General features: G+C 35.3%; 2 protein-coding genes across 2 annotated transcripts in view; one reads left to right on the top strand and one right to left on the bottom strand.

Moving 5' to 3' along the window:
- The window catches only part of AZI2 (5-azacytidine induced 2), a 28,670-nt gene extending 12,936 nt beyond the window's left edge, over positions 1–15,734 (bottom strand). The window contains exons 1-6 of the mRNA XM_081933470.1: positions 15,475–15,734; positions 10,741–10,967; positions 10,370–10,495; positions 9,127–9,226; positions 5,788–5,927; positions 3,373–3,431 (exon numbers count right to left, since the gene is read on the bottom strand). Coding sequence (XP_081789596.1) covers positions 3,373–3,431; positions 5,788–5,927; positions 9,127–9,226; positions 10,370–10,495; positions 10,741–10,962 — 647 coding nt within the window. The 5' untranslated portion in view covers positions 10,963–10,967; positions 15,475–15,734. The remainder of the gene's footprint in view (positions 1–3,372; positions 3,432–5,787; positions 5,928–9,126; positions 9,227–10,369; positions 10,496–10,740; positions 10,968–15,474) is intronic.
- Positions 15,735–15,911: 177 nt separating this feature from the next.
- ZCWPW2 (zinc finger CW-type and PWWP domain containing 2) overlaps positions 15,912–26,522 on the top strand; it is a 41,602-nt gene continuing 30,991 nt past the window's right edge. Inside the window, exons 1-4 of the mRNA XM_081933471.1 lie at positions 15,912–15,998; positions 18,574–18,634; positions 20,886–21,216; positions 22,169–22,328. Coding sequence (XP_081789597.1) covers positions 20,930–21,216; positions 22,169–22,328 — 447 coding nt within the window. The 5' untranslated portion in view covers positions 15,912–15,998; positions 18,574–18,634; positions 20,886–20,929. The remainder of the gene's footprint in view (positions 15,999–18,573; positions 18,635–20,885; positions 21,217–22,168; positions 22,329–26,522) is intronic.

Genomic DNA, 26,522 nt, shown 5'->3' with positions numbered 1-26,522 from the left:
AATTCCATTTTTTCCAATGACACCATCCCAGGCAGAGTGATCGGATCCTACTCTCGCATGGAAATCGCCAAGTAGAGTCAGCCTGTCAGTGCACTTCACGGATGAAATTAGGGCATCAAAATCTTCATAAAATTTATCCTTTACTTCATCCGGATTTGTCACTGTGGGTGCATAGGCACTGATCAGTGTAACTTGTTTTCCTCTTGGTAGTGGGAGATGCAGTGTTATGAGATGGTCATTTATGCCCTCGGGTAGATTGACAAGTTTGCAGACAAGATGATTCTTAACTGCAAAGCCAACTTCAGATTCATGGCATTCGTTGTTGCTGCATCCACACCAGAAGAAAGTATAACCCCCTCCTTTTTCTGTATGCTAACCTTTGTTGGCTAGACGAGTCACTCAGATAGACACTGAATCCAGCTATTGCTGTGGTCAGCAAGAAGATGATCATTAGACCTGAGTCACCTGTGTGCAAGTCTGCGGCTACAGCTACTAGTATATCCACAATTGCTGCTTTATCGCTTGCCCATCACCACAGGACTTTGAAGGTTCATGGAAATTGGGGGATGTCAAGACTTGCACGTGAATTGGATTCAAGTGAGGGAGAGGTACGCATAGTCAGCCTCACTCTCTCTTCCCAGATTCCATGTTGCTCCAATACACATCTCCCACAAGCATGTAAAAATTGTTAAGATTAAACATTCACATTTGATCACATACTTTCCTATCAGTGAGAAGTGACAAAGATTTTACAAGAATATTAGTTTAATAGCAACATCCACATTAAATCAAAGGGTACTTGTTGAAACAAACATATCAAACAAGTTCTTTTAGTTGTGAAAAAAACTGTAGACTTGTTTTCACAGGTGATATGAATTACAGCTGGTTTTACAATGCAAAATCTGTACATCCTTGTTTGCATAAAAGATTAATACAAGAAAAAGGTTTTAAAAATAAAACTCTAATGATGACGGATTTATAGCACTACATACCAACATACCTTTGTGGTGGGGAGAGGAAAAAGCAAAACATTGGCCAACTAATTAAATAGCCAAGATTAAGGGACAAATTAAGTGAAATAGCAATAGAATGGAAACCAAATATACTTTTACACATCTGTGTACTTTTTCTTTGATGCAAGGCCAAAATAAAATAACTTCTTGTAATCAAGTCCTATTACTCCATCAAGTGGAAAACAAGAAAAATGCATTTGTGAGAACTGAAAATATTAATTCAAGTGTTACATTTTTGATGTCTTTTTTAGATCTCTAGCATTTTCGTAACTTCTATATAAACAACTATATAAACAATGTTTTGAAGAAAGGACTTGTAACTGAATTCCATCTCTATTTGGTCTCAACATGCAACATTGTGGACTTAACTACCCCCATAATCTCCCTTATTTAGAAAAATACACTAGCACTAAATAGGTTTACTTTACTTTGTCATCATGCCAATTTCTGTTGTGGATTCATTCATAGTCTTGCAATACACAAGCAGCTGCTAATGCCAAGAAGTAAGTATTGTCAAGAAGTAGTTTCCTACAGCATTTTAGTAATTGTAATGGGTCTGCTTTTAATATTTTTATTACTAAATTTGTATGCTGACCAATTCCCTGATTTTGGCCAGCTCACAGTAAAAGTATTTTAAAAATATATACCATCAGAAATAAAAGTAAGGAATAAAATTATTCCAGGTCCCATTCTAATTTCCACATTAAAATCTTATGTAAGTAGCTTTAGTCATTCAGCAAAGGAAGTATCTATGAGAGCAACTGTTCATATTTTTCATATGGAGTAGCATCTTAAGGATTCTGTCAGGTCAGAAAAAGAAAAGGAAAGAACAATCCTGTCACTTCTATCAAGAAGTTAGATTCTTCAGATCAGCCTTTCCCCAAAAGCCATTCATTAGACAATAGGATAATTTGTCCTCTGTCTCCAGCTAACATGATTATCAGTGTCAACAGCAAACTCTTATATCAAAGTGATGTGATGAATAGTGATGTCATCATACAAATACATAAGTTGTGACATTTGCATGGTGACACTGCTTCACAATGCATTGTTTGCCATGTTTCTAACAGGTCTGCAACAACCACCTGAAGTAATGTTAAGAAGATGGCATAATTACCAGCTATAATAACATCTATATAAAAGTTGAGTGTTATTTAAGTGATGTATGTCTCAGCTGTAATGCCAAAAGTAGTGATGATTTCTTTTTACTCACTTGGGAACCACTTTCTAACTAAAACGTAAATTATAAGCATTTTTAATACTGTAAATATATTATTTCAATATGTCTCAATTACTATTTGCTACCTGTATTGTGAGCTAAATTTTATGGGATTTTCTAAAAGCTGGCTATTATTTTTATTGCAAGTAAATCACAGAGAAAGATAAAAACAAAACAAAAAACCTCTAATGGGCCTCAATCTATCAGCACTTATATGAAGAAGATAAGTTAGTTGATAACAACTTTCCAAAATATACTTTTCTTCAGCTTAAAATTCTATATTTTTATCCTATGATACACCTACTTACATATCCATCTTCCTTATCTATTCAAAAATACTTCTACTTCAGTTTTTCATTTACAGGAATAAAAGCACTGTGTTAGATGCAGGTTTTGTCATATTTAGAAATAACAACTAAAATCAAGAAGTGTCACAATCAAGTTCTATAGGTAAATCTACATCAATCTATTCCAATATCCAAAATAGCACCTGTGGCACCAGTGAATAAAGAGCCAAGTAAGCCTAACAGTTAAGACATTAGAAATTATTTTACTTTGCTAGCAAGACATTTTGCACATTATTTCTCAAGCTGTTTACATGGGGCATTGGACTGCAATTATCAAAATTCCCAACCACCATAGCCAAGGAACTATGCCCAACATATTAGAAAGCAAAGGCTGGGAAAAGCTAATTTTAAAAATGGAGTAAAACATACCTTCAGAAGAAAGATCTATTCTATCCCTCATAATAATTTAACAAAATGTCTGAGGGAAGAAAAGGTTACTTATTATAAGATTAATAATCTTATTTGACCTATTTGAATAGGTGGATGATGATAGGACAACATTTAAAGTTTCTCTGAACCCGTACAGAAATCAAAATCAACACCTGAAAACCAATACATGATTGAGTACAGAGTTTCAGAGTACAGTACAGTATCTTATATAGCCTGCTCTGCATTTTTGACCAATTATCAATTACGGTATGTATGTTTAGCAAAGACAGCCATGTGCTAAGTAAATGTGAGATGCATTAATTGAGTGACATAATTCTTTTCCAAAACAATTAATTTTCTTTGACTTCAATAAGCTACTCAAAAGGACTTAGCTGAAATGCATTAAAAATAAATAAAAACATACCTATGGATATTTTGCTGTTGGATAAGCTCTCCATTTATTAAATTTTCTTGGGTTTCAACCTGAAAGGAAGTCAAAACAAAGAGATCCTATTGGCTTTTTACAGATGTGCCTCACTTGTACAAAGAAAAAAATAAACCTATTCAAGACATATCAAAATATTTTGATTTTTAAAAAATTTGCAGTTGCATTTAGCTTCCTTTTCTTAATCCCATAAAAATGTATTATAAATACCATGAACAAATGTAAATGCAATAGAATTTTTTTTTAAAGAGTAAGTGTGTGAACCTGTCCCTCATAATTGGAGCAGACTTCTGGGTTTTGGATATTCTGAATGACTATGAATTGGGATTTAATGTATTAATTTATCATATTTAATTCTTCCATTTGATATATTAACCTCACAGTGCCAAATTCATTATATATTATATATTGTAGAAGCATCTAATGACTAAGAAAGGTACAAATATTGTTTGGATAAGGAAGCAAGAACAGGAAACCACAATTAAAATTGCAGTGTTATACACAGTAATTTGAAAGTAACCTCTAGAAACAAACATTTGAACATTGTGTGCTCAAGTGCACTCTGAATATTTTACAAGTTAGACAGAAAAATACTTAATATGTTTTAAATAATTGTTTTTACTGGAATATTGGTAAATATTTTGAGAAATGACAACTGAGTAATGTTTTCTCATCCTATGTAAGTATTAATGAATTATCTGAAAGCATACAATTTTAAATATGCTTTTGTATTTCAGATCTATGCAAGTATGTTTTCCTGACCATATTATTCAGTATGCATTTTTATAAAATAGTTCTTCCTGCAGAAACAATATTTTAAGAAATATTTCCATTCCATTTTTTAAAACTTATTGCACAATATTTGCACAATATCTCTAATTCTAATTTAAATGTTTCCAAGTACAGCTCCCTAAGACTATTTTCTTTTGGCCATATTAAAACATGCCAGTTCAGAGTGGCTGATAGACAATGGCTGAATTCACATTTCATGTGAACTTAGGATTTTTTAACAATACATTCTTGAACAAATTTTGTAGTTCATACTGCTAAGTCACATTGGATAGGATCACACATTATGTTAATCAAAAAAACAACCACCCCTAAATCACAAAACAATGTATTAAAATTATTTCATTTCTAATATTTCCAATAATTGGAATCTTCTGGCTTACTTAAATCAATTTTAAAATAATGTATGTTGAACCTTGGCTTTAAGTATCAAAGTATTTAGAAAAATTATTACTACCATATTTTTCAGAGTATAAGATGCACCGGAGTATAAGACGCACCAAGGTTTTGAACTCTGCAAACCTCCCCAAAAGGGCCCGTTTTTCATGGAAACTGGCCCTTCCCCCCCCAAAAAAAGGCATGAATAGCCTTTAGGCGGCTTGCAGAATGCTCCTGGGGGGGGGAGGGTGGGTAAAATTGAGCAAATATGGCCCGTTTTTCACTCATTTCTGCCCTCCCAACCCCCAGGAGCTCTCTGAAAGCCTTCTACAGACTCTGCACTGCCATTTTGGTGAAGGGGGCAGGGTTTCGGGAGGCAAAAATGTTATATTCAATGTATAAGATGCACCCAGATTTTCAGCCTCTTTTTTGAGGAAAAAGGTGTGTCTTATACTCTGAAAAATACTGTAATTTGCTCCTTCCATTAGCAACTTAAATAAATATCATTGTACAAGATTGCTTAAGATACAGGTTAAGATTTAAATGTTAGTTTGATATAATCAATGTGATTCTATATCGGTCATACTACAGTTCTTAAGCCACATATAATTTTAGAGCTAAGAGTTTACTGAAAAGGATGAACATGACAAATATATAAAAACTCCACATTAAAAACAAAACTCAGATTACTATCTTCTGAGAAATAATTGAAATAAAGTTTGAAATGAATAATCCTACTGTAATCAATAGATTTATAAATAAGCATCATTAATTACATAGTTCAGCAAATTTAAGACAGTAGATTGGAAAATATTTTCTTTCTAAGAGAATTATCAAGCTACAATTATTAGGCTACTTTTGGCATTTTGCTTTTATCACCATCTAGTGGAATTCTCAAAATATACAGTCTAAATTCACCAGGTAAGGGTAAACTAAGGTACATTTTTAAATCTACCAAAATAACAATAATTGTAATTATCTTATTGGGACTAAAATGAACTAAAGGTGAGACAAAGCCTGTTTTTGAGACTATTTAGAAATGATACCAAAAGTCACTGAACTTTTGAAAACAAAAAATTAGAAGTCTCGATAAGCATTCATATAGTTTACCAAAACAGGTTGATTCCATTAAAATTGAAGGCAGAAATTGTACATATCAGATTTAATTTTACCCCTTTATGTACCCTTCTTATAGCAGAAATCATAATGTAGAAATACTTTCCTTACAGATTTTTGCAATTCCTTCTTAAGATGGTTGCATTCTTCCCTCAGTTTCTCCAAATCCAGTTCCAAATTGTGCGTCTTCAGCTCAGTGTTCAGTTTGTCTATTTCCCAGTTAGATGGGTTAGAATTGAAACTCTTCATCACTGAAAGGAAACAAGACCTTTATTTTCTCAGAATAGTCAAATTAGATAACAAAAATGGAGCTAAAATTCATTTCTCATATATCTTTCTGTGAATATGGTGATAAATATGAATCCACTCTTACTTTTTATGTATAAAGTATTTTTTACCAATCATCAAGTTAGTATGTTAATAAATCATAAGCTAAGGAAGAGTTCACATAGAAAGGTACTGTAATTGTATATGTTCTCTAATATTAATCTATAAAAAGACACAAAATCTTAAATGCATTACCAGTTTTTTTAAAAAATTAAAAAGACTGAATATATTACTTTATAACAAAATGCATACATTTTACAATATAAAAATCATTAATCCTCAATAACAATTTCAATCAGTAAATTTTTAATTGGGACTTGAAGAAGAAAAGACCAACATAGCAAATCTGTAGAATTACAAAAGTCATCCAATATTAATTAAAGAGTTTCAGTTGTTCAAGCTTGAGACTAACATACCAATTGGATAATCATGATAATTTATTTAATTTATTTTTACAGGGCTTACAGACTGTTCTAATAAGCTAACCGATTCTGTGTGGTACACAACTTCCCAATATATAATTGGGATTAAACCAGTGAATCAAAGCAATATATTGTAATAGCATAAAATTGAAATAGAAAATCAGTTCACATTTAGCAGTAATACAGGTAATCCCTGGGTTATGAGTATTCCCTTAGCAAACGCTTGAAGTTATGTGATAAGCACCCCTAGCATTTACAAACAAGCCCCAAAATATTGCAGCACCATGGCAGTTGTTCACTATTACGAATGACCATAGAGGCTCTGCAACTTTGGCTCCACCTATTTCCCCATCCCCCAGCTGAGTCTTCACATGGCCTTTCCCACCCCAAAATACCTCATATGGACTTAAAGAGCCACATATTTGATTATCAAATGGGTGAGTGAAAGCAGGGTGTGATCTCATTCAAGGTACAAGACTTACTTCCACGAATCCTCAGGTTACGATCAGAATGGGCAGGTTTGATTACATTCGTAACACAAGGACTACCTGTAATTATAGCAAACCTCCTGCATGGCTTGATGAAACAGCCTAATTTGAATGTCAGGGAGATATTATTCCATGGAAAGAAAGTAATGACTAAGAAGCTGTGGTTCCATGGTCCATGAAGACTGCCATCTTCAACTGATGAAACACATAAACAGCCTGCCATATTAGATCAAACAGGAAAATATTGCTGGGATAAGAATGAAACTTCTCAGCATATTTTTAACGTAGCACTCCTCCTTATTTATTTTGGGATGTTGTGGGAATTTGAAAATGATATTCTTTTCTTTTTTTCTCTTTTCTGATTAATGATTGAAATAATATTATTTGAATTTGAAGTACTGCTGGGAGAAGATACCTCTATAGATACCAGGAGATGACCAAGTTCCCCAGGCATTCGACAACTTAACTTACTCAGCCAGGAGCCGAAATATAAAGTTGGGTATTATTTGCATTCTTATGCATGCTTATTATTATGCTTGCTTATTATTATATCAGCAGTAAAGATTTTTCAGCTGTCTTTAAAAATATTGTTTCTTGAGAGGAGAGTTACCCCATCTTAAGACAAATATATAATTACTACTGAAAAGGTTTTTTCTTCACAAATCTTTCATCAGATTTGTTTCTAGAGCAGTGTTTCAATTTGTAGTTTCTTTTAAAACTTCAAATACTATAATATAAACAAGAATTATATATATTTTAAGCACTCTTAATATTTAGGTCTGGCACTGGCTCTGTTCTAATCAATAAAATAAAGCATGATTTCCAGAACTGTTAATGGTTTTGGGTAATACTACTCTTCAGTGCAGGATCACTAGATTGGGTACTGGAGACATTGTGCTTAGGTAATTAAATTATTTTGACCGCCAAGTTCAGAAAAGCTGGTGGGTAAACATTGACTTCGTTGTCTGAAATCACTTTAATTTGCCCTCTTCTGAGTTTCAGATGTCAACATGATATTTCTGAATGAAGCTATCAAAATTCTGGGGTGAAGCATCATAAAGTAGAGAAGTGCAAAATGTTTCAAGATCAAAACAGCCTGTTTAGACATTAGAGTTGTCTACCACAAGACTGGAATAGAATGCATTGAGCTGGAATATTTCAGAGTTTTATCAGCTATATGTGGGTATCACCTAATTGTATATTTTCATAATAAATGTAAAGCTATGGTAGCATTAAGTGATGCAGGGATGCAATAATGGATTTTTTGTGGTCAATAAATAGAATCTCAATCCCCCCAAAAATGCTAGGGTGATAAATGGTTCTCTTGACCAAATTAACAGTCATTCTGTACTTGAGAAGATTTACTCCCCCACACAAACCTCAATAAGAAGTCTGCAATATTAGGATAACCAAGTCAAAGCTGTTATTAAAAAAATTAAGCTATCTCTGAAGCATGGATTGGTGCAACTAGCCTCAATCCATCTAATGAGAAAGAAGTGGGGTTTAGTGAGACACAGTGAAATCATTACTGAATTATATTACTCCTAATTTTGAATCTGCCTTTAAAGATGGTTCAGCAACTGCAATTAGATCGAAATACAATCACAGGTTGCAGAACTGGGACAATTCATAATTTAACATATTACTTGTATGTTACCAACTGTAAAATTAACCCAGTTTAGTTCAAGGCTCAACTAAGTCCTTGTTTTGATGACTAAAACACAGTGGTTTAGAGATGTAGTATCTAAAGTTTCCTTATCTTTACATAGGTACAGTAAGAATGAGCCCGATTCTTTACTTATAGATGGGCCTACTTAGAATTGGCTTAAAATTCTCTCTCCAGTGAGATGAGCCTATACCAGCTTGGCTGTTGCTCTTGTACCAATGTAAGACATGTTTCTAAGTTTTTATGACAAAAGAAATGTTTTGCACTAAATTCTCATGTTATGAAATTGCTCTAAGATGCATACTTTGTTATCATTATTTGTTGAATTTATATCATATCACCCAGTGAGCTTCCCATTGTTGACATATGAAGTTGGGTCTCCCAGTCCTAATCAATACTTTCCAATACCTTAATCACTACGGAACATTATATCACACCAGTAATAACCATTCCTCAGCTACATAAAAATTAACTTTAAAAAAGGATTGCAGGTCATAGCACTTGGCATATATGGATACTGTTATACACTCAGATAGACAAAGTGCACCTTGTTGAGTTTCCACTTCTGTTCTTAGTTGTAAAAGTTCTACTTCTTTAGACTGCAACTGCTCATTCAAGATTTTCACATATTCCATGTTCTCTTTCATCTAATTTGAGAAATATATAAATTATCAGGGCTTTATTATTATTCCAGTTGAAGTCTCAGTCTAAAGATCAGTTGGTTCTTCATAAAGATCTGGCCAAATTACTATACTTCTGTTACTGTTTCAAAAGCACTATCAGTTGAAAAAGAAAATAGCATGTGAGTTACCCTTTATGCATCCTGAAAAAAATTTGCTTTTAGAGGGAAGAAAAATCTTGTTAATTACTAATAATCAATTAATTAAATAATACATCACATTGAACTCAGCTAGCTGGCATGCTTTCCAAATTGATCATCAGCTTTTCTTTCTATCTATTTTTCATCAAGTTTTTGCACTCCACTTAATTTAAAAAAAAGATATATAAGGTAGTCCTTGACTTACCACAATTGAGCCCAAAATTTCTATTACTAAATGAGACATTTTAAGTGAGTTTTGCCCCATTTTATGAGCTTTCTTGCTATAGTTGTTAAGTGAATCACTGCAGTTGTTAGTAACATGGTTGTTAAGTGAATCTGGCTTCCCCATTGACTTTGCTTGTCAGAAAATTGCAAAAGATGATCACATGACCACAGGACACAGCAATAGATATGAGCCAGATAACAAGCCTAAATCTAAATTTGTCTAAATTTTGATCAAGTGACCATGAAGATGCTGCAATGGTAATAAGTAATTTCAAATGGTAACTTCAAATGGTCATTAATCGAATTGTTGTAAATCAAGGACTAGCTGTAGTCATTTGTACTGAATCACTGGCACTTAGACAACCTATGTTTTAATATGAATATTACTTTCATTCATTCAAACAGCAAATTCATACATTTAATATCAGAACAATTAGGAGAAAATGGGGTCACTGAAAAAAAGAGAAAATATCAATGAAGATGGATGCAGAAATTCAGTATTTTTAAAAATCTAGGAATGATTTAAGCCACAAGTAAGTATTCCTTAATCAAGTTGTTTTGATGTTTATAAAAGGATACACACTCATTTTAAATCCATACATACAAATGAATATGAAGTTAATGCTTATCTTTTGCTAGATCATATTCAATGTCTTCACTGATCCAAACTTAATGTTAAAATATTTTTCTACATGAGATTTCATGCAACATTCTTGTTTTCTTTTATGCTACTCCAAAAGCATACCGTCTTATCCAGTTGACTTTTCAGATTATCTCGTTCAATACAAGATTCCCGATATGCTTGATAAGCTTTGTTAACTTGCTCACGACCCACAGAACTTGTTGCTTCTTCCAAATGGGATTCAAGAAGCTAAAAGATTACAACAAGATGTGACTTAACCATTATTCAAATACTTTCAATTATGTGTTTAATGTTAAACCAAGTGAATTATCTTAGTCCCAGCCAAAAGTATCAGGTAGTGACTTCCAAGTAGTGAAAGTATCTGTTTCACATGTGCTTAATTATTTACACATTACTTAAGATAAAATCTAGTTTCTAAAAATCATACTTAATAGTAATGTTGAACGATATAACCTTGAAAGAAAAATACTTGCCTTTTCTTCTAACAATCTTACTCTTTTCTTTAAGAAAGAATTTTCTCTTTCTGTCTCTTTCAAACGCTTTTTAATATCTTCATAAGCAGTGACAAGGGCAAAATGTGAAGCAACTGATTCTTCTCCTGAAAACACTGGAATAGGAAATTGTCCATCTTTGTGATGAGTGTCTGCTTTTTCATGGTTCAGGATATCAATGTCATCCTCAGCTAGTTCTTCCATGATAGCTAAATAAAAATAATCACAACATTGTTAAGCATCCACTAAGTACATACATACATACATATATACATGGCATTTGTTGGAGTTTTGCAATTCTGACAAAATATTGGGCTACATCCAATCCTATTTGAATTATCTTCCATAGAACAACAGGATTGCCTCTTAATCTTCTACTCTTCCTGCTACTCACCCTTCTACCATCTGCTTTGGCAGGCCTTCCAACATTCCGGAGAAGAATTGGAAAGGGCTGAAGTGCATACATAGAAACGGATTTATCTGTTCTTTGCTTCCATGCCATTCTTCTAAAGTGTAGATGTAATGGAACCTGAGCAACTTTCCAAAAAACTCCTTTTCCTAAAATTTCTACTTAAAGATGGCTATTTTGAAAAGGAAGAGCACAATTTGGACTTATGGAATACTGTTGAAGTTTTATTTATCATCTCATTTTCAAATTCAGTATATTTTCATCCCATATTTTCACTATATATCATATTGAAAAATGACACTGAAGGAAAAACAATGTGATAATGCCCCTCAAAGATTTTTTTTTAAAAAACCACCAATATATTTCTATTAACCTGTTTTCAGCAAATCTAAGAGACTGCCCACCTTAAAGATAAAGTATTTGGAAAAAAATCTAGATTTCATTCAAATGTAACAGCAATATAAAATATAATTGAAATATAAAAAATAATAATAAAACCCCCCAAATTTAAAATTTTTAAAGTATATAACCAGAATATGTGGAAGTAAAATATATATTCAACAAAAACATCCACTTAAAAGCTAATCCCACTAAAAAGTTTTGTTACAAAAGTATCAAAAAAGAGCTATTTCAGTCTAGTTTAGCAATATTGGATAATGGCATTTTATCCAAAGGTTTTAAGCAGAGACTTACAAAAGTTGCTGGCATTTTCCCCTTTGAGTAAGTTACATTAATTTCCATTTAGCATCAATTCTTGTCTTAAATTTTAGATATATTGTTAGCTTTCAGAGAAGAAATAGCCAACAAAACGGCATTAAGAGTTGTTAACCTAATCTTACGAAGTTTCTCCTCCGGTAATATCGTATTGCTAACTAGGGCATACAAAACCTTTACCAGACCAATTCTCGAATACAGCTCATCTGTCTGGAATCAGCACTGTATATTGGACATTAATACAATTGAGCGAGTCCAGAAGTATTTCACAAGAAGAATACTACATTCCTCTGCTCGCAACAAATACCCTATACCACCAGGCTTGAAATTTTGGGCTTTGTGGCACACCTGCACACAACCCCCCTGCCCCCCCCCCACTTTTGGCATGTGAGCCAAAAAAGTTTCACCATCACTGACCTAGAACTATGCTGCCTACGGTTGGACTTAAGCATAGTACACAAAATTATCCACTACAACATCTTACCTTTCAATGATTACTTTAGCTTCAACCGCACTAATACAAGAGCACACAACAGATGCAAACACAATGTAAACCACTCTAAACTTGATTGCAAAAAAATATGACTTCAGCAACAGAGTTGTCAATGTCTGGAATTCACTACCTGACACTGTGGTTTCTTCCCCAAACCCCCAAAACTTTAACTTTAGACTGTTTACTGTTGACCTCACCCCATTCCTAAGAGGTCTTTAAGGGGTGTGCATAACCATCGTGCCTACAGTCCCCGTCCTACTGTCCCCACTTATTCATATCCATTTCATTGACATTCATGTTTATTCTTATACCTATTATCTTGTAAACAATTGACAAATAAAATAAATAAAATGATCCCTTTGACTTGGCTTAAAAAATAGCCCCAAAAGTCATCTATGTTAAAATTTAATAATCCTTTCTCAACAGAAGGGGGAGGATATGACATCACCCACCACCAGGCCTCAACACAGTCCTTTCAGCATTTCCAGGAAGGTTCCACACTCATTTGCACTCTGATTCAGGTGACCCTGAGAATATAGATTAACTCCCCCCAAGTGATCTCAATGATCTCAGATAGCGAACACTAACAGCCAGATGATTGCAAAGAATACAAATAGTTCTATTTATTCAGATTTCAGTCAGAACTGAAGAAGCTTCTTGGATGAGAAGCCTTTTGAAAAGCACCAATGGGACAACCATGACCTACATAATTGTGAATCTCCATAGACATATATAGGACTCTTTTCTCCAGAAGAGGTGAGTTGAGAGACGGAGAAAAATTGGCCTGGTTTCAGTAAGTCCTTACACATCCATATCTTAATTATTATGTCATTCTGGCTGTTTTGGTGATGACCATGTTACTTATATATTGCCTTCAGAAGAATATCTAAATTATTGTCACCAAGAAAGTGGAAGTTTATTGGTTTTGTACTGGGCTTTTGTTTTTGTAAGCCACCCAGGATCACTATGTGTTGGGTAGCCATATAAATTTTCTTAATACTTCTTTCATGAATACTCAATCAATTAATTGCGATAGCTGGTGAAGACTGACTTTTTGAAGAGCATTTATAAAAAGGAACATTACAGGTACCTAAAAGTGATCCTTTCATACAAAAGAAACAGCTCAAAGAATTGGGTTTGAAAATACATTTTTAGGAAGAGGATTCTATATAATGAGACATTTAAACTTGCATTGTAACAAGAAGGCCTAGTACCAGGCAGGTAGGTTGGAGAAGAACAGATATCTTCAAAATTTTACAGAAAGATGTACATTTATTACAACAGAATTTATCTTTATGTAGTACCAGAGAGTAAACTAAATCTTGAATATGTTCATCTAATTCTGACTTTTTAACCTAACTTTCAAATAAGCTTTTCCGTGTCTCTAGTCTCAGATTTTTTTCAATAAATATAATATATTAATTATTTTTAAAGTTTTTCTTATTATTTAATGAGAAGGTGCTGCCATTTTGGTTCTAACTGTTGTTAAAAACTAAAGGGGGAGATATAGATGAGCATGGAATATATAAACTAAAAAAGTATCCCAGTAATTCCTAAGGCTTCCTTTGTAACAGTGAAACTTAAAAGAACCAAAGTTAGATTTAAAATATTAAAAAATAATAGGAATGAGGCGTCAATTAAATTGTCTTAAGTCATTAAATGAACAAATCTCAAAATAACACATATGTTGAAGCATTTAGATAACAGTACTTTAAAAAAGGTAGAAATTCCTTAAAATTAAGCTTTGGGTATTCATACATCTCTAGCTTTCAATTCCACTCTTGGTTACCATATATTTCCACTTATTGTAATTTCCTTCATACCAAAAATAAAAAGGCAGAAAGCTTTGCCCGTTCCTTTTGTCAAATACAAGTCGTTTTTTACCACAACTGGACCTGGCAGCTCAGTCGTTAGGCGAAGCAGTCACTAAGTAGAATCACAACTGTGTTTAAGATCTTGCTTTGGCTTCCTTTTGCTTTAGACATTTACAAAGATCATAAATGTGAAGATTGAGTGCATCACCACTGTAACTGCAAACAGTCACTAAACGAGACCATCACTAAGTGAGGTATAGCTGTATTCCAAACTGAGTGCTTATCCACCCTACAGTTTATTCTGCAAAGCTTAACTATGCCTATTCACAAACAGCACTGACATTTTATTGCATTGTTCATTTGAAATGTACATTGCTATTGGCCATGTTTTAGTAACTGAACAAAAGGACATGTTATCTGGTCCGATTATCCCTGATAGCTTCCATGAATGGATAGCATACTTCCCTTTCTGAAATGCTGCCAGATATTTTTCATTCTATTTCTCCTTATTCTTTCATTAACAATCAAATTAAAATAACAAAGGTTCAGTTCTAAGTACATGCAAGGACATTTCAAAACTGAAAGTTCTAACATTCACAGAGATGTTTCAAGGAAGTTTATTTATAAATCACATTTATAGATTGCTCAACTCATAACAATCCTAGGCAGCTATAAATGTGATTTATAAACAAAAGTTTTAGAGAATCTGAATTCTCATAAATAAAAGAAAAAGAAATACATACTTTGCCTTTAGTATTTTGTGTATCAGACTAACAGTCCACATAAAACAAATTCTCTCATTTCTGGAAAAAAACAATTAGCAATAGTTAAGCAATTATTTTCAACATAAAGGAAAATTGCAATCTTGTGCATGCATACACCACAGCAAGACTTGTTAAAATAAAGAACTCAGTTCCTGTATATGTTTTATTCGATAAAACCCAGCACAGGAATTTTCACAAAATGCCAGGGCTGGTAATGTTGACCTTGCTGTATGTTATTCACATATAGATCTCATGGTCAGTTTGTGGTTCAATAAATTCTACAAAACCAATCAATGGGTTAATTCAATAACTAGTGCTGGAAACTCAGTGGCTAAGTGAACAAAACACTGGCCAGTGCTGAACTAACCAATCCCAAATTGGGGCCACTATTTTGCTTGGGAGAAATAGGCCAAGCGACCATGGCCTTTTTCTTGGAAACTTGATTGACGCCCCTAGATTGGCGGGCCAGGGAAGAGAGGCCAACAACCAGGAGGGAAGACGCTGCGGAATGCAAAGAGTTACCTGCAGCCAGCAAGCTCGCGGCTGAAGTGGGCGGGGCCCTTTCGTCTCCGTACGCACCAGTTAACAGGACAGGGTCGCTGCGGGAGGAAGGGGGGGGGCAAGAAAGGGAGGCCACTTTAGTTTAGACTCCTCTTCTCCTCGCAGCCCAGAAGCAGATGTAACTTCAACCAAAGTTCCCCGCAGCTGCACGATGCCATTCTTTCTCTTTCCTCCCTTCACTCCCTCAGACTCACCAGGAAACTCCCACCATCTCACATGACAGTAACGTGTACAGGCAATAACCTGCCACTTCAGTGGGGGAAATGGGTATCAGTAGCGAGGCATGCCGGGATTCGTAGTCTCCTCACTGATTTTGCGAGACCGTAGAACCGAAACCCGCCCCGGCGATTTTCTTCTGGGGCAGTCCCGTTCCCGGCATGCAGTGGGGGGGGGGGAGGGGGGAGAGAACAAGGAGAGAAGGGAAATGTAGTCCGTCGTTGCCGACGGTTTTGTCGGAATGCTACGGAGCTACCTCACGTGATGAGGTATGGTTTTTATTTCCCCTCAGAGGAGAAAAAGCTGCTGGCCATCTATTTCGTTTTCTCGCTGCGAAATAGCCGCCTTCTATTTGTTCATATGATATGCATGAATTGTACAGATATTTAATAACAGCGTTGTCAGTGCATTGAACAAAAGAAAATGAAACCAATCAGATAAAGCCCAGCCTACTGCACACATGAAGTCCCTCATCAACTACATCTACAATAATTGATCTAAAAAACAAAAATTAGCCTGAAAAGAGGAAAAACAATAAAAAAATAATTTTGAGGCAACATTATTACTAAAATTTTATATTTTGCATCTGTTTTTAAGGCTATGACATTTGGAAGCTTGAAAGATTGCAATTGCCCATCTATTCTTAGCCTATATAAAGTATTGGCTTAAAATTGATCATCAGTACAATTTTTAGATTAGAGCATTGTATATGGTTGGAATTAAAATGTTACAAAGATAGCTTTTACATGTTTGGGAAATCATTTCACAATTGAAGCAATATCAAACACTTTCCAATTGAGAAGGAAGTGGGAAAAGAGTTTATGTTGAAGATGTTAAATTATAGAAAACTACATATGGACAAACATCAATTTATTTAATGCAATCTGTAGGCTTCATTTTAGAATTAAATCTTTCCAGATCGTTTTAAAACATAAAACAATATGCATCAACATTCTGTAGTATATTACATGTAAACATATATGTCAGAATAATATAGTGTAATGTATATGACATTCTGAGATATATAATTCATTCTGAGATATATAAGATGTGTATATGTCACATAATACACATACCTACAATGCATTCATACATGTATTCATAAATACATTTTATGATTTCATCACTGAACTTTCAGAGGGTGATATTAATTGCAGTAAGTAATCTAAGGTCAAAATGAATAAAGATGAATTTTGTACAAAAATATAGTCACATTCCAATGAACCAAAATATTTTAAAGCAAAAATTTATTCTTTGCCAAAATGTAAAGGTAGAAAACAATACTATTCATAGGATATCAAACTCAAATATATGGATATTCTTTATCTTTAATTCCTGGTTTGTCCAATCATGCATGGCCAATAAAGAATTATTCTATTCTATTCTATTCCATTCCATGCTTGATTTGTATAAGAACCAACAGACATTTGTCATAGATGCCATGTGATTTCTTTGCATTGCCTTTAAAGTAATATAGAAAATCTAGTGTCACTGTAAAATCACGTGCAATAAAATTTAGTAAAAAAGCAGGGAGCTGCGGTAAAAAGATGGTGCAACTAACACGTTAGGGAAGAAGCAGTAGGAAGCAGGTATCATTAGTAAGTTGTATCTTTAGCCTGAAGCTTGTAACCTGAGATTGCTCTACAGGAGATATCTGAATCATTCTTGAATTGAATGCAGCCACTTGATCATTACCTTAGCAGTAGAGTCAATTTAATGTGTCTTTTTCTTATTAGAAAGAACTATTGACTAAAACTTTCTTCCTGGGCTCAGAGTATCAGTCATCTTAGCAAGGAAAATGATGGCTTCATTTTTGACAGCTCCTTCTAAGAAACCCAGTCAAGACAGTAGGCATCAGAGCAACATTCTTTAAATTTCTACTTTTTCTTGTACAGAAGGCTAGTCTATTAAATTCTAATATTCTTAGTTTTCAAATTCCCTTTTTATTTTGTTCCCTTGTGTGAGGATTTTTCTCATTATAGAACTTGAAATAGCTCAGGATAGCGTTGGAAGAAAAACCAAGTCCAATTCCAAGCTGGAAGAAAGACGCTGAAATAAAATGGAGGCAGGCTGCAGGAAAGAAGGTCTCTGTTTATTTGGTAGACAGAAATTTCAGTGACAGCAGCATGTTTCTGGGGTAACTGACAAAATGGGGTTGAGAGTAGGTGGACTTTTATGCCTTATTTGGGGCTTTGTGATTGAGATGCCTGTTCCTGTGCAAGAATATGTCATTTAATATTTTAATGGCTGTTGCCAGATTCCTATGGGGTCATAGCTGGCTCTATAGGCAAAAGGGGGAAAGGAAATCCTAGGTGTTTTGTTTGAGCTAATTTTGTCAGATTTGGCTCCTTGCCAATTGTGTTGCTTATTTGGAGTTTCTAGTTTCCCTTTGCTTATGAATAGAGTGGCCCAGTCTTTCTGACAAAATCTCCATTCCTAAAGATTAGCCTCTTCATGCTTCTGCTTGAGGCTCTTTTCCTATAGCAGGAAGACTAGGACTGCTTTCTGCCTTTAAGAAGATGTCTCTCTTCCTTCAAGGGAAATATTCTATTCTTCGTCTTTTTAATATTAAGAATAAATAATATTTTATTCTCAGGAGGGGGGCCATCCTACAATACCACAGTGAACTTCATTTATTATCTTCTTTGTTTTTATTATTAAGATTATAATGGGGTATGGTTAAATGTTTTTGAGAAATTCAGTTAATGATGAAGCCATGATAATATGGAAATGCTCTTAGATCCAGGTTGAAAAGCAAAAACTATTTGGGTTCATTGTTATCTTTAAGCAGCTTCTGAAATGCTGCATTAAATACTAATATGATGATAACACTTATTGTTTCAGACTCATCAAATCTGACTTTATAAACTTCTATTTGCAACTTATACCAGCCATTCTGTGTGAGGTAGGATATTTGCTCTTTTACAAGCATGCCAAATATCTCATGTCAGCTATCTTTTCGGAAAACTATTTTCCTTGTTCTAGGCCACATATTAATGATCTGTTTAATGGGGCTAAGTGAGCTTAACCAGTAAGAAAAGTTTATGCAAGTATAATCACAGAAGCAGTTTGCTTTTCATAAAAACAGTTATTTGACCTAATTTCAAAGTTTCAATAGCTACATAATACCTTCCACAGTCATTGTATACTTGGCTCCTCGCTATACATCAGCGGCCCTGCCCGAGCTCCTCGAGCTGATCTCGGAGACGGCGGTTGAGATCCCCAGGCTTGTGGTTATGGGGGATTTCAACCTGCTGTCGACGGGAGCAGCGTCTGAGGTGGCTCGGGAGTTCATGGCTTCCATGACAGCCATGGGCCTGACCCAGTTAATTCAGGGCCCCACACACGAAGGTGGCCACACATTGGACCTTGTTTTTGTATCTGAGCAGTGGACGAGTGATCTGGGTATAGGGGACTTTGTTGTTACACCCCTGTCATGGTCAGATCACTCATGTCTCCGGCTGGACTTCCCTGGCGCTACCCCCCACCGCGAGGAGGCGGGACCAGATGGTCCAAGCTGGTACCGCCCCAAGCACCTGATGGAGCCCGATAGGGTCCAGACGGAGCTTGGGCCATTACCTGTAGCCCTGACCCACGCTCGGTCAGAGGACCTAGCGGCCGCCTGGAATAGGGCGGCGGCTGGGGCCTTGGACCGGGTTGCGCCTTTGCGACCTCTCCTGCGGCAGCGACCCACCCGGGCTCCTTGGTATACCGAGGAGCTGAGGGTGATGAAGCGCCATAGGAGACGTCTAGAGAGCAGGTGGAGGGCCTCATGCTCCGAATCTGATCGAACACAGGTAAGAGCCTACTTACGGACCTACCTTGTGGCATTAAGGGCGGCCAAACGTAGACATTGCGCTGCTCTTATTGCGTCCGCGGATAACCGCCCTGCCGCCCTGTTTAGGGTGACCCGCTCCCTCTTGTCACAGAGGACGCAGGGGGCACCCTTGCAGGGCAGAGCAGAGGAGTTTGGGGAATATCTGCAGGATAAAGTCGCTCAGATCCGGAGCGGATGGGCCCCCCTCAGTGGACCGGACGGGCCGCCAACAGCGAGTCTTGTGAGACCATCCTGGGAGGAGTTTGATTCTGTTGCCCCCGAGGATTTGGATAGGTTGCGTGGACGGCTGCGACCCACCACATGTTTAATGGACCCGTGTTTCCACGACACCTTGACGAATCCGAGTATCTAGACTCACGCCAATCCGGCTTCCGACCCGGGCACAGCACAGAGACAGCCTTGGTCGCGTTGGTTGATGATCTCTGGAGGGCCAGAGATAGAGGTTGTTCCTCTATCCTGGTCCTATTAGACCTCTCGGCGGCTTTTGATACCATCGACCATGGTATCCTATTGCGCCGGTTGGAGGGGATAGGAGTCGGAGGTACCGTTTTGCGGTGGTTCGGCTCCTACCTCTCCGACCGGAGGCAATGTGTGTTGACGGGGACAGAGGTCGACCCCGAGGCCACTCACTTGTGGAGTGCCACAGGGGTCGGTCCTCTCGCCTCTCCGGTTCAACACATTTCAACCTCCTCCAAACTGTACATATTTAACTTTTTTATTGTATTTTGTGATATTCTCTATGGACTGTACACCGCCCCGAGTCCCTTCTGGGAGAGGGGGCGGTCTAGAAGCACCAAATATAAATAAATAAATAAATAAATGTGATTGCATTTTGCAACCAGCTCATTTTAGAATCATTTGAAACAGAGTCACATGATTGTGATTTTTGACAGTTTTAAATGATTTCCACTTTTTGCCTCTGGTTTCTAGTGAAAACCAGATTTTGGATAAAATAGATGTGCTTAATGATTACAGAATTTGTTTAATGATTGCCGCAGGAAAGGTGATAAAAATGGTAACCTATCTAATTCCTGCAACAACTTACAATCATAATTATAGTTGAGAACTACCTGTACATGAGAACTGTCTGTATTGCTTATAGCTCTGTTATAATTGAGAGCTACCTGTACATGTTTTCATAAATTAAGTATAATTTTTACCCATATAGCCACTGTATTTTTCTCAAGCTGTAGAAGTTAACTATACTTATTTTTGAGAATAGCTAGTGTTTTATTATTATTAACAGAGTTTTTACAGAAATACAATTTTCATGAAAATTTGATTTATGTTTAATATAGTTTTTTGTTTTATGTTTCAGGGGGAACAAATATTCTATAAACTAGAAGAGTAAAGAAAAGTTATATGGATTCTGTAAAAGAAAATAATTTTTACATAGGTAAAGTGTGGATACAATGTGAGAACAGGAGCTGTTTAAAATGGAGACTGTTACTGCAAAATGATGTAGGAAATATTGATTCTAATGCACCATGGTACTGCTATATGAATATTGATCCACAGTTTAATAAATGTTCTGTTGCTGAGGAATATTTTCCCAAGGAGTCTCAATTTCAAAAACATGGATTAAAATTTATTTATTCAAAGTTTCAATTAGGAAGCTTGGTTCTGGCAAAAATGAAAACATGGCCAAGGTAAGGTTTTAAAAGTTAAGTATTAATTACAGATAATTAAAAAAAATTGTTGTGATAGAGATTACAAATGTTCTTAAACCTTAGGGAACATAATGATTTTCTATTTAGCTTCCATTACAGTTCTCCAATAATTTGTAATATAAACCGTGGTGGCACAATGATTAGAATGCAGTATTGCAAACTAATTCACTGATCACTGTCAGGAGTTCAATTCTGATCAGCTCAGGGTTGACTAAACCTTCCATCCTTCTGAAGTTGGTAAAATGAAGACCCATATTGTTGGGCCAATATGCTGACTCTTTAAACTGCTTAGGGCTATAAAATACTATGAAGTGGTATATAAGTCTAGGTGGTATTGATATTACTATAAACCAAAATATGTCAGAACTATATATTTATGAAAAAGAATTGTGGTTAGTAAAAGAAAATATTTTTGATAAACATAAATATTGCCTCTAAATTTGTTGAAGAAACATGGGAAATATAGGAAATATAGTTATATCATTTTGGTCAAATTAACAGCACAGTCTTAATATGCAAATTCATAGGGTGAATGCAAATCAGAAAGTCCATCACAGAAGTCTTTGGCAAGCCCATGAAAGTGGAGCACAAGATAGAAGTGGGCTAGTGGGTCTGTGGATCCCCTGAATCCACTAATTAGAGTTCCCAGTTGGTTTCAGTAGGAAAGTGTATGTTAGAAACAATAACGACTTTATATTCTGAAAAACTACTCATCTTCTATTCTTAGCAAGGTTTTAAAAGCATAGGATGGTCTATCTTTCATTTCCTATTACCTTCTGTCTGCTTTTTCTCTCTTACTTACAATTGCTATAATGGTTACTCAATAAGTATCTTGTTGATATGTCTCCAAACATGTTACTTCCTCAATATAGCATAGACCCATGTTTTTTATTTTTCTCTGGACTTATTTTTGAAAACATTTTATTTTAAGATGGCCTGCCATTCTTTCTCCTGATCCAATTGATGGACAGTATGTGAAATATGATTTTAATGGAGATGTTGAAAGTCATCATGTAGAGTTTCTGGGGAATCCCCATTCCAGGAGTTGGACTGCCATAAAATACATTGATCCTTATCCTAGTTCATTTAAGGTAGGATTTTAAAAAAACACCTCTAAAATCATTAAATTGTTTAAATTCATACGCTGCCTCTTACCTGCAGATAAAATACTTTGTTTAAAAAGCCACACTATTGATGTACTAACAAGCTATGAATTTGTGTTTGGTTTTGTTTGTGTGTCTGTTATTTACTAAAAACTGATAATAAATTAATGTTAGTAGTTTGGGTCCCAAGAAATCTTGACTGACCATTCAATAAATTGCAGTATTCTTCATGTGCTAGATAAACAATTCTTAGGATAATCCAGAGCAGATTAGAGTCATACATGAAAGAGTTGTGCTATATATTTAGGCTGGTTTTAGAAAAGGAAAAATAGCATTATTGCTGATGCATACTGCATAATTAAGAAATGATACTAAAAAGAAGTCAATATGTCCTTTATTGATTAAAGAAAGGCCTTCAATTATATTGTCAAGTAGTGTGATATGCTTATGAAAAATAGGAAACTCAAAACAACTCATTGTACTCATGAAAAATCTATACATAGGATAGAAAGCCACAAGTTGGAAGGAACATGATGAAATAGGTTCGCTCAAAGTTGTGAAAAGAATCAGACAAGATTATATACTCTCCCCTTATTCAATTTATATGCTTAATATATATTGAAGCTCCATTGAAAGTTATGGCAAAGGGAATTATTAGGCCCAAGAACCAAAAAGACATATAGAATTACAGTACTTCTGAAAAGTTTTTTTTACTGTTCTTCATCTGTGGACAGAAATTTTGCCAAAGTAAAGCAACTATTTGCATCATCATGCTGTAGGTATAATCTGAGAATTGCTACAGAGGGTCCTTCTTAACTCCCAACCAAACTATTTAAACTTTGCTACCCTTTTGCCCTCTGGATTTTATTCCCTTCTTCCTGGAATGAGAGGAATCAGCAAAGGAATGATGTTAACTTCCTCCAAAGCCAAACCAATATGCCATTGCCCCAGGACAAAACCAGATTTAGTGAGTGATTTTCATTGTAGGTTGGACCATTAATAAATTAGATCAGATCAACAGTTGTCATGGTGGCCATACATTTCAAGCAACCTCTGAATCCAGGCCCAATGAAATCAGGTTTAAGTCTCTCAGAAACATAAGCCTGGGGGACTCCATCAACAAATTTATTTATTTTAGCTACCACATTTTTAAGCAGCCCATATCCTTCACAGAGGTGATGGTTTTCAATTGTCACATTGGCCACAGATTCAAGGTACTCTGGCAGGAATGGCTTTATGCTACAGAAAGGAAGGTAAACAAACAAACAGTAGACTATGGCGTATGGCCAATCTCACAAAGGAAATTTCACATCTAGTTATGAATTACAGTATGTCTGGTACAATGTCCCTAAAGACCACCAGAGAGTCATTGTAATTGTATGTAAGAATTACAAGGGAGACAGGTGGAAGAGCCATATACTTAACAACAGTCAGACAAGCAGCAGTGAGAATGTGGAATAAAAATATCTGAGAAAAGATCATCTCCCTAGTTTCTTGTACTATAAGGATGAAGAAGGGAGATGTATTTTTCAGACTTGCATGATACTGTTAATGTCGCCTTACAATAAAGTTAGAGCAAATTCTTCTGGGTGTGCTTGTTTTCTGAACCTTCCACAGTTGAAATCATGGATAACAAGTCATTTCCCTATTTTTGCTCTAAAGTCATGATTGGTACTACATGACTAAAAAGTGGTGCATTTCAGAGATGGGGACACCCTCCATTCTGTCCCTAACCAGCTTTTGATAATGGAAAAGAAGTACGTCTTCTCTTCCAGAATTAAATCATATTTGATATGGAAAAAATATAAATTAAAGCAAATAAATAAAATATTTAAAATAAATATTTGAATAAAAATGTTAATCTAATAATATTTGACTAGATCAACCACTACTTGTTCTTTGGAGATTGTATCTTAAATAAATGTAATGTTAAAGTCAATATGGTTCTGAAAAGTATTTTTTTTGGAATTTAAACCTTGATAATCCTAAATTAATTTATATAGATAGTTGCACGACTTCTGAGAACATTTTGATTGTAGCTTCCGCCCAATGCCTTTTGAGAAAGCAGAGTAATATTATGAAGTTAGTTGCATACTACTTATGTTGAGCAGTTGAACTGTGATGTTCTTTCATCTTTTTAATATTCAACATTCAGAAGCAGTTTTTAAAGAGTGAATGTCAAGTTCTATAACCTTTTCTATGTTATCAAAATTGAGTGTTAGTTTTGGTGGCATAGAAAAGCTGCTCAAATCTTTAATGCTTTTTCCCTTTAGTTCAATAAAGGTTTTTCCTTTTATTGGATTATCTTTTCTGTAGCTAAATCTCCTGCCAATCACTTAGTAATTTGATGAAGTGCCCTTAAATCTCCTCTTATTTCTGCCATGTCTGCCTATCAATAAATGATTTTCTGTCCTCTCTGATCTTCTGAACAATGTCATCTTTTATTCTTTCTTTCCTTCTCTTCTTAGCCCCATTTTCTTGTTATGCAACATTGCAAGACTACTATTTCCTTCTTTTATCAAATTCAGGGCCAATCGTTATAGGCTTTAGAATTGATTTCTCAGCCACTTTCCATTTTATTAATGGAAATACAGAAAAATATTGAAATTGATTTACAAAATATATTTATATTTATTGTTGTTTCTTCCATATACTAGAATCTTGTTCAATTTTCAGAATGCATGGGAAAAAATTGTTTAGCTTCAACTGTACCAGCTTAATTGAATTCTACTGGCTAATAGTCATGAATATAATAAATATGTGACATTTTCAGGAGAACCTTTAAAATAGAAATAGCCAACTTCTAGAACTTCAGGTTCAGTTATAGTTGAAAAAGTTCTTCCTATCTTAGGGACCGAAAAGTTGGCTTTGTTCTAATACTACAGTATGTACGGAATTTGGCTGAACATTGAATTTTATTTCAACACTGAAGATAACACAGTATCTCCCATATATAAGGATACTGGAGTAGCTTGAACACCACAGAAAATTCTGGATACTTCTGGGGTGCAGCATCTTCCAGTATTAAAAAAAACCCTATTTGAGGTGGGCTGTTTAACTGTTGATACGTGCCTTTCCTTCTCTGTATCTCTTTCTGTTCATATATTAATTTAGATCAAGTAAGCTGGCTGAACTGTACCAAAGTTGGAATGGGGAGACAGGTGAAAATAAATGAAAAACCCTGTTTTTTCATCATCAGGAAATGAGCTAGAATAAAATATTTTAAAATGTTACTTTTTTGCTGTCTTATTTATTCATATATTTGCCAGGAAATTACCGTATTTTTCAGAGTATAAGATGCATCTTTTTCCCTCAGAAAAGAGGCTGAAAATCTGGGTGCATCTTATATACAGAATACAGCATTTTTTGCCTCCTGAAAGCCCGCCCCTTCACCAAAATGGCCGTGCATACCTTGTAGGAGGCTTTCAGAGAGCTCCTGGGGGCTGGGGAGGGCAGAAATGAGCAAAAGATGGGCCGTTTTTGCTCAATTTCCCCTCCCCAGGCCCCAGGAGCACTCTATAAGCTTCCTAATGCCCTTTTTTGACAAAAACAGGCTTGTTTTTGCGCAAAACAGGCCATTTTTTGCTTGGTTTTGGCCCCCATCCCCCCACTCCAGGAACACTCTACAAGCCTCCTAAGGGCTATTCATGCCCTTTTTTTGAAGAAAAAAAAACGGGCCCGTTTTTGTGAAAAACAGGCCATTTTGGGGAGATTTGCAGAATGTAAAAACTTTTTTTTTTTAATTTGCCTCTTCAAAACCTTGGTGCGTCTTATACTCCGGTGCGTCTTATACTCTGGTGCATCTTATATTCTGAAAAATATGGTAATACTTTCGCCATCTTAAGCAGAAAATGAACTGATGTTCAAATTGCCAGGCTGCTTAGTTTGTTTTTTATTGTTTTGTTTTGTTTTTGCTGCTTCCTTCTCTTTTATTTTAGAGACATGAACTGTCTTGCAACAACAATTATCTAACCACAGAAGCAACAGGTGCATGCTGATCACAATGAAATGTGATTATCTTGTATATTCTTCTTTAAATTTTACCTACTCTACCATTGCTCCCAATCTCTTGTCTGAGGTTTCTGTTTATTTCTGATGCTCTTTTTAAACTCACATATTCAGTGAAACATTAACAAGTATAATTTTAGCATTTCACAATATTACTTGCATTATGAAATATTT

The sequence above is a fragment of the Natrix helvetica genome (assembly GCF_964273705.1).
Source record: "Natrix helvetica genome assembly, chromosome: Z".
Lineage (NCBI taxonomy): Eukaryota > Metazoa > Chordata > Lepidosauria > Squamata > Natricidae > Natrix > Natrix helvetica.
The sequence above is the reverse complement of the archived record's forward strand: the minus strand, read 5'-3'. Positions and strand labels throughout refer to the sequence as shown.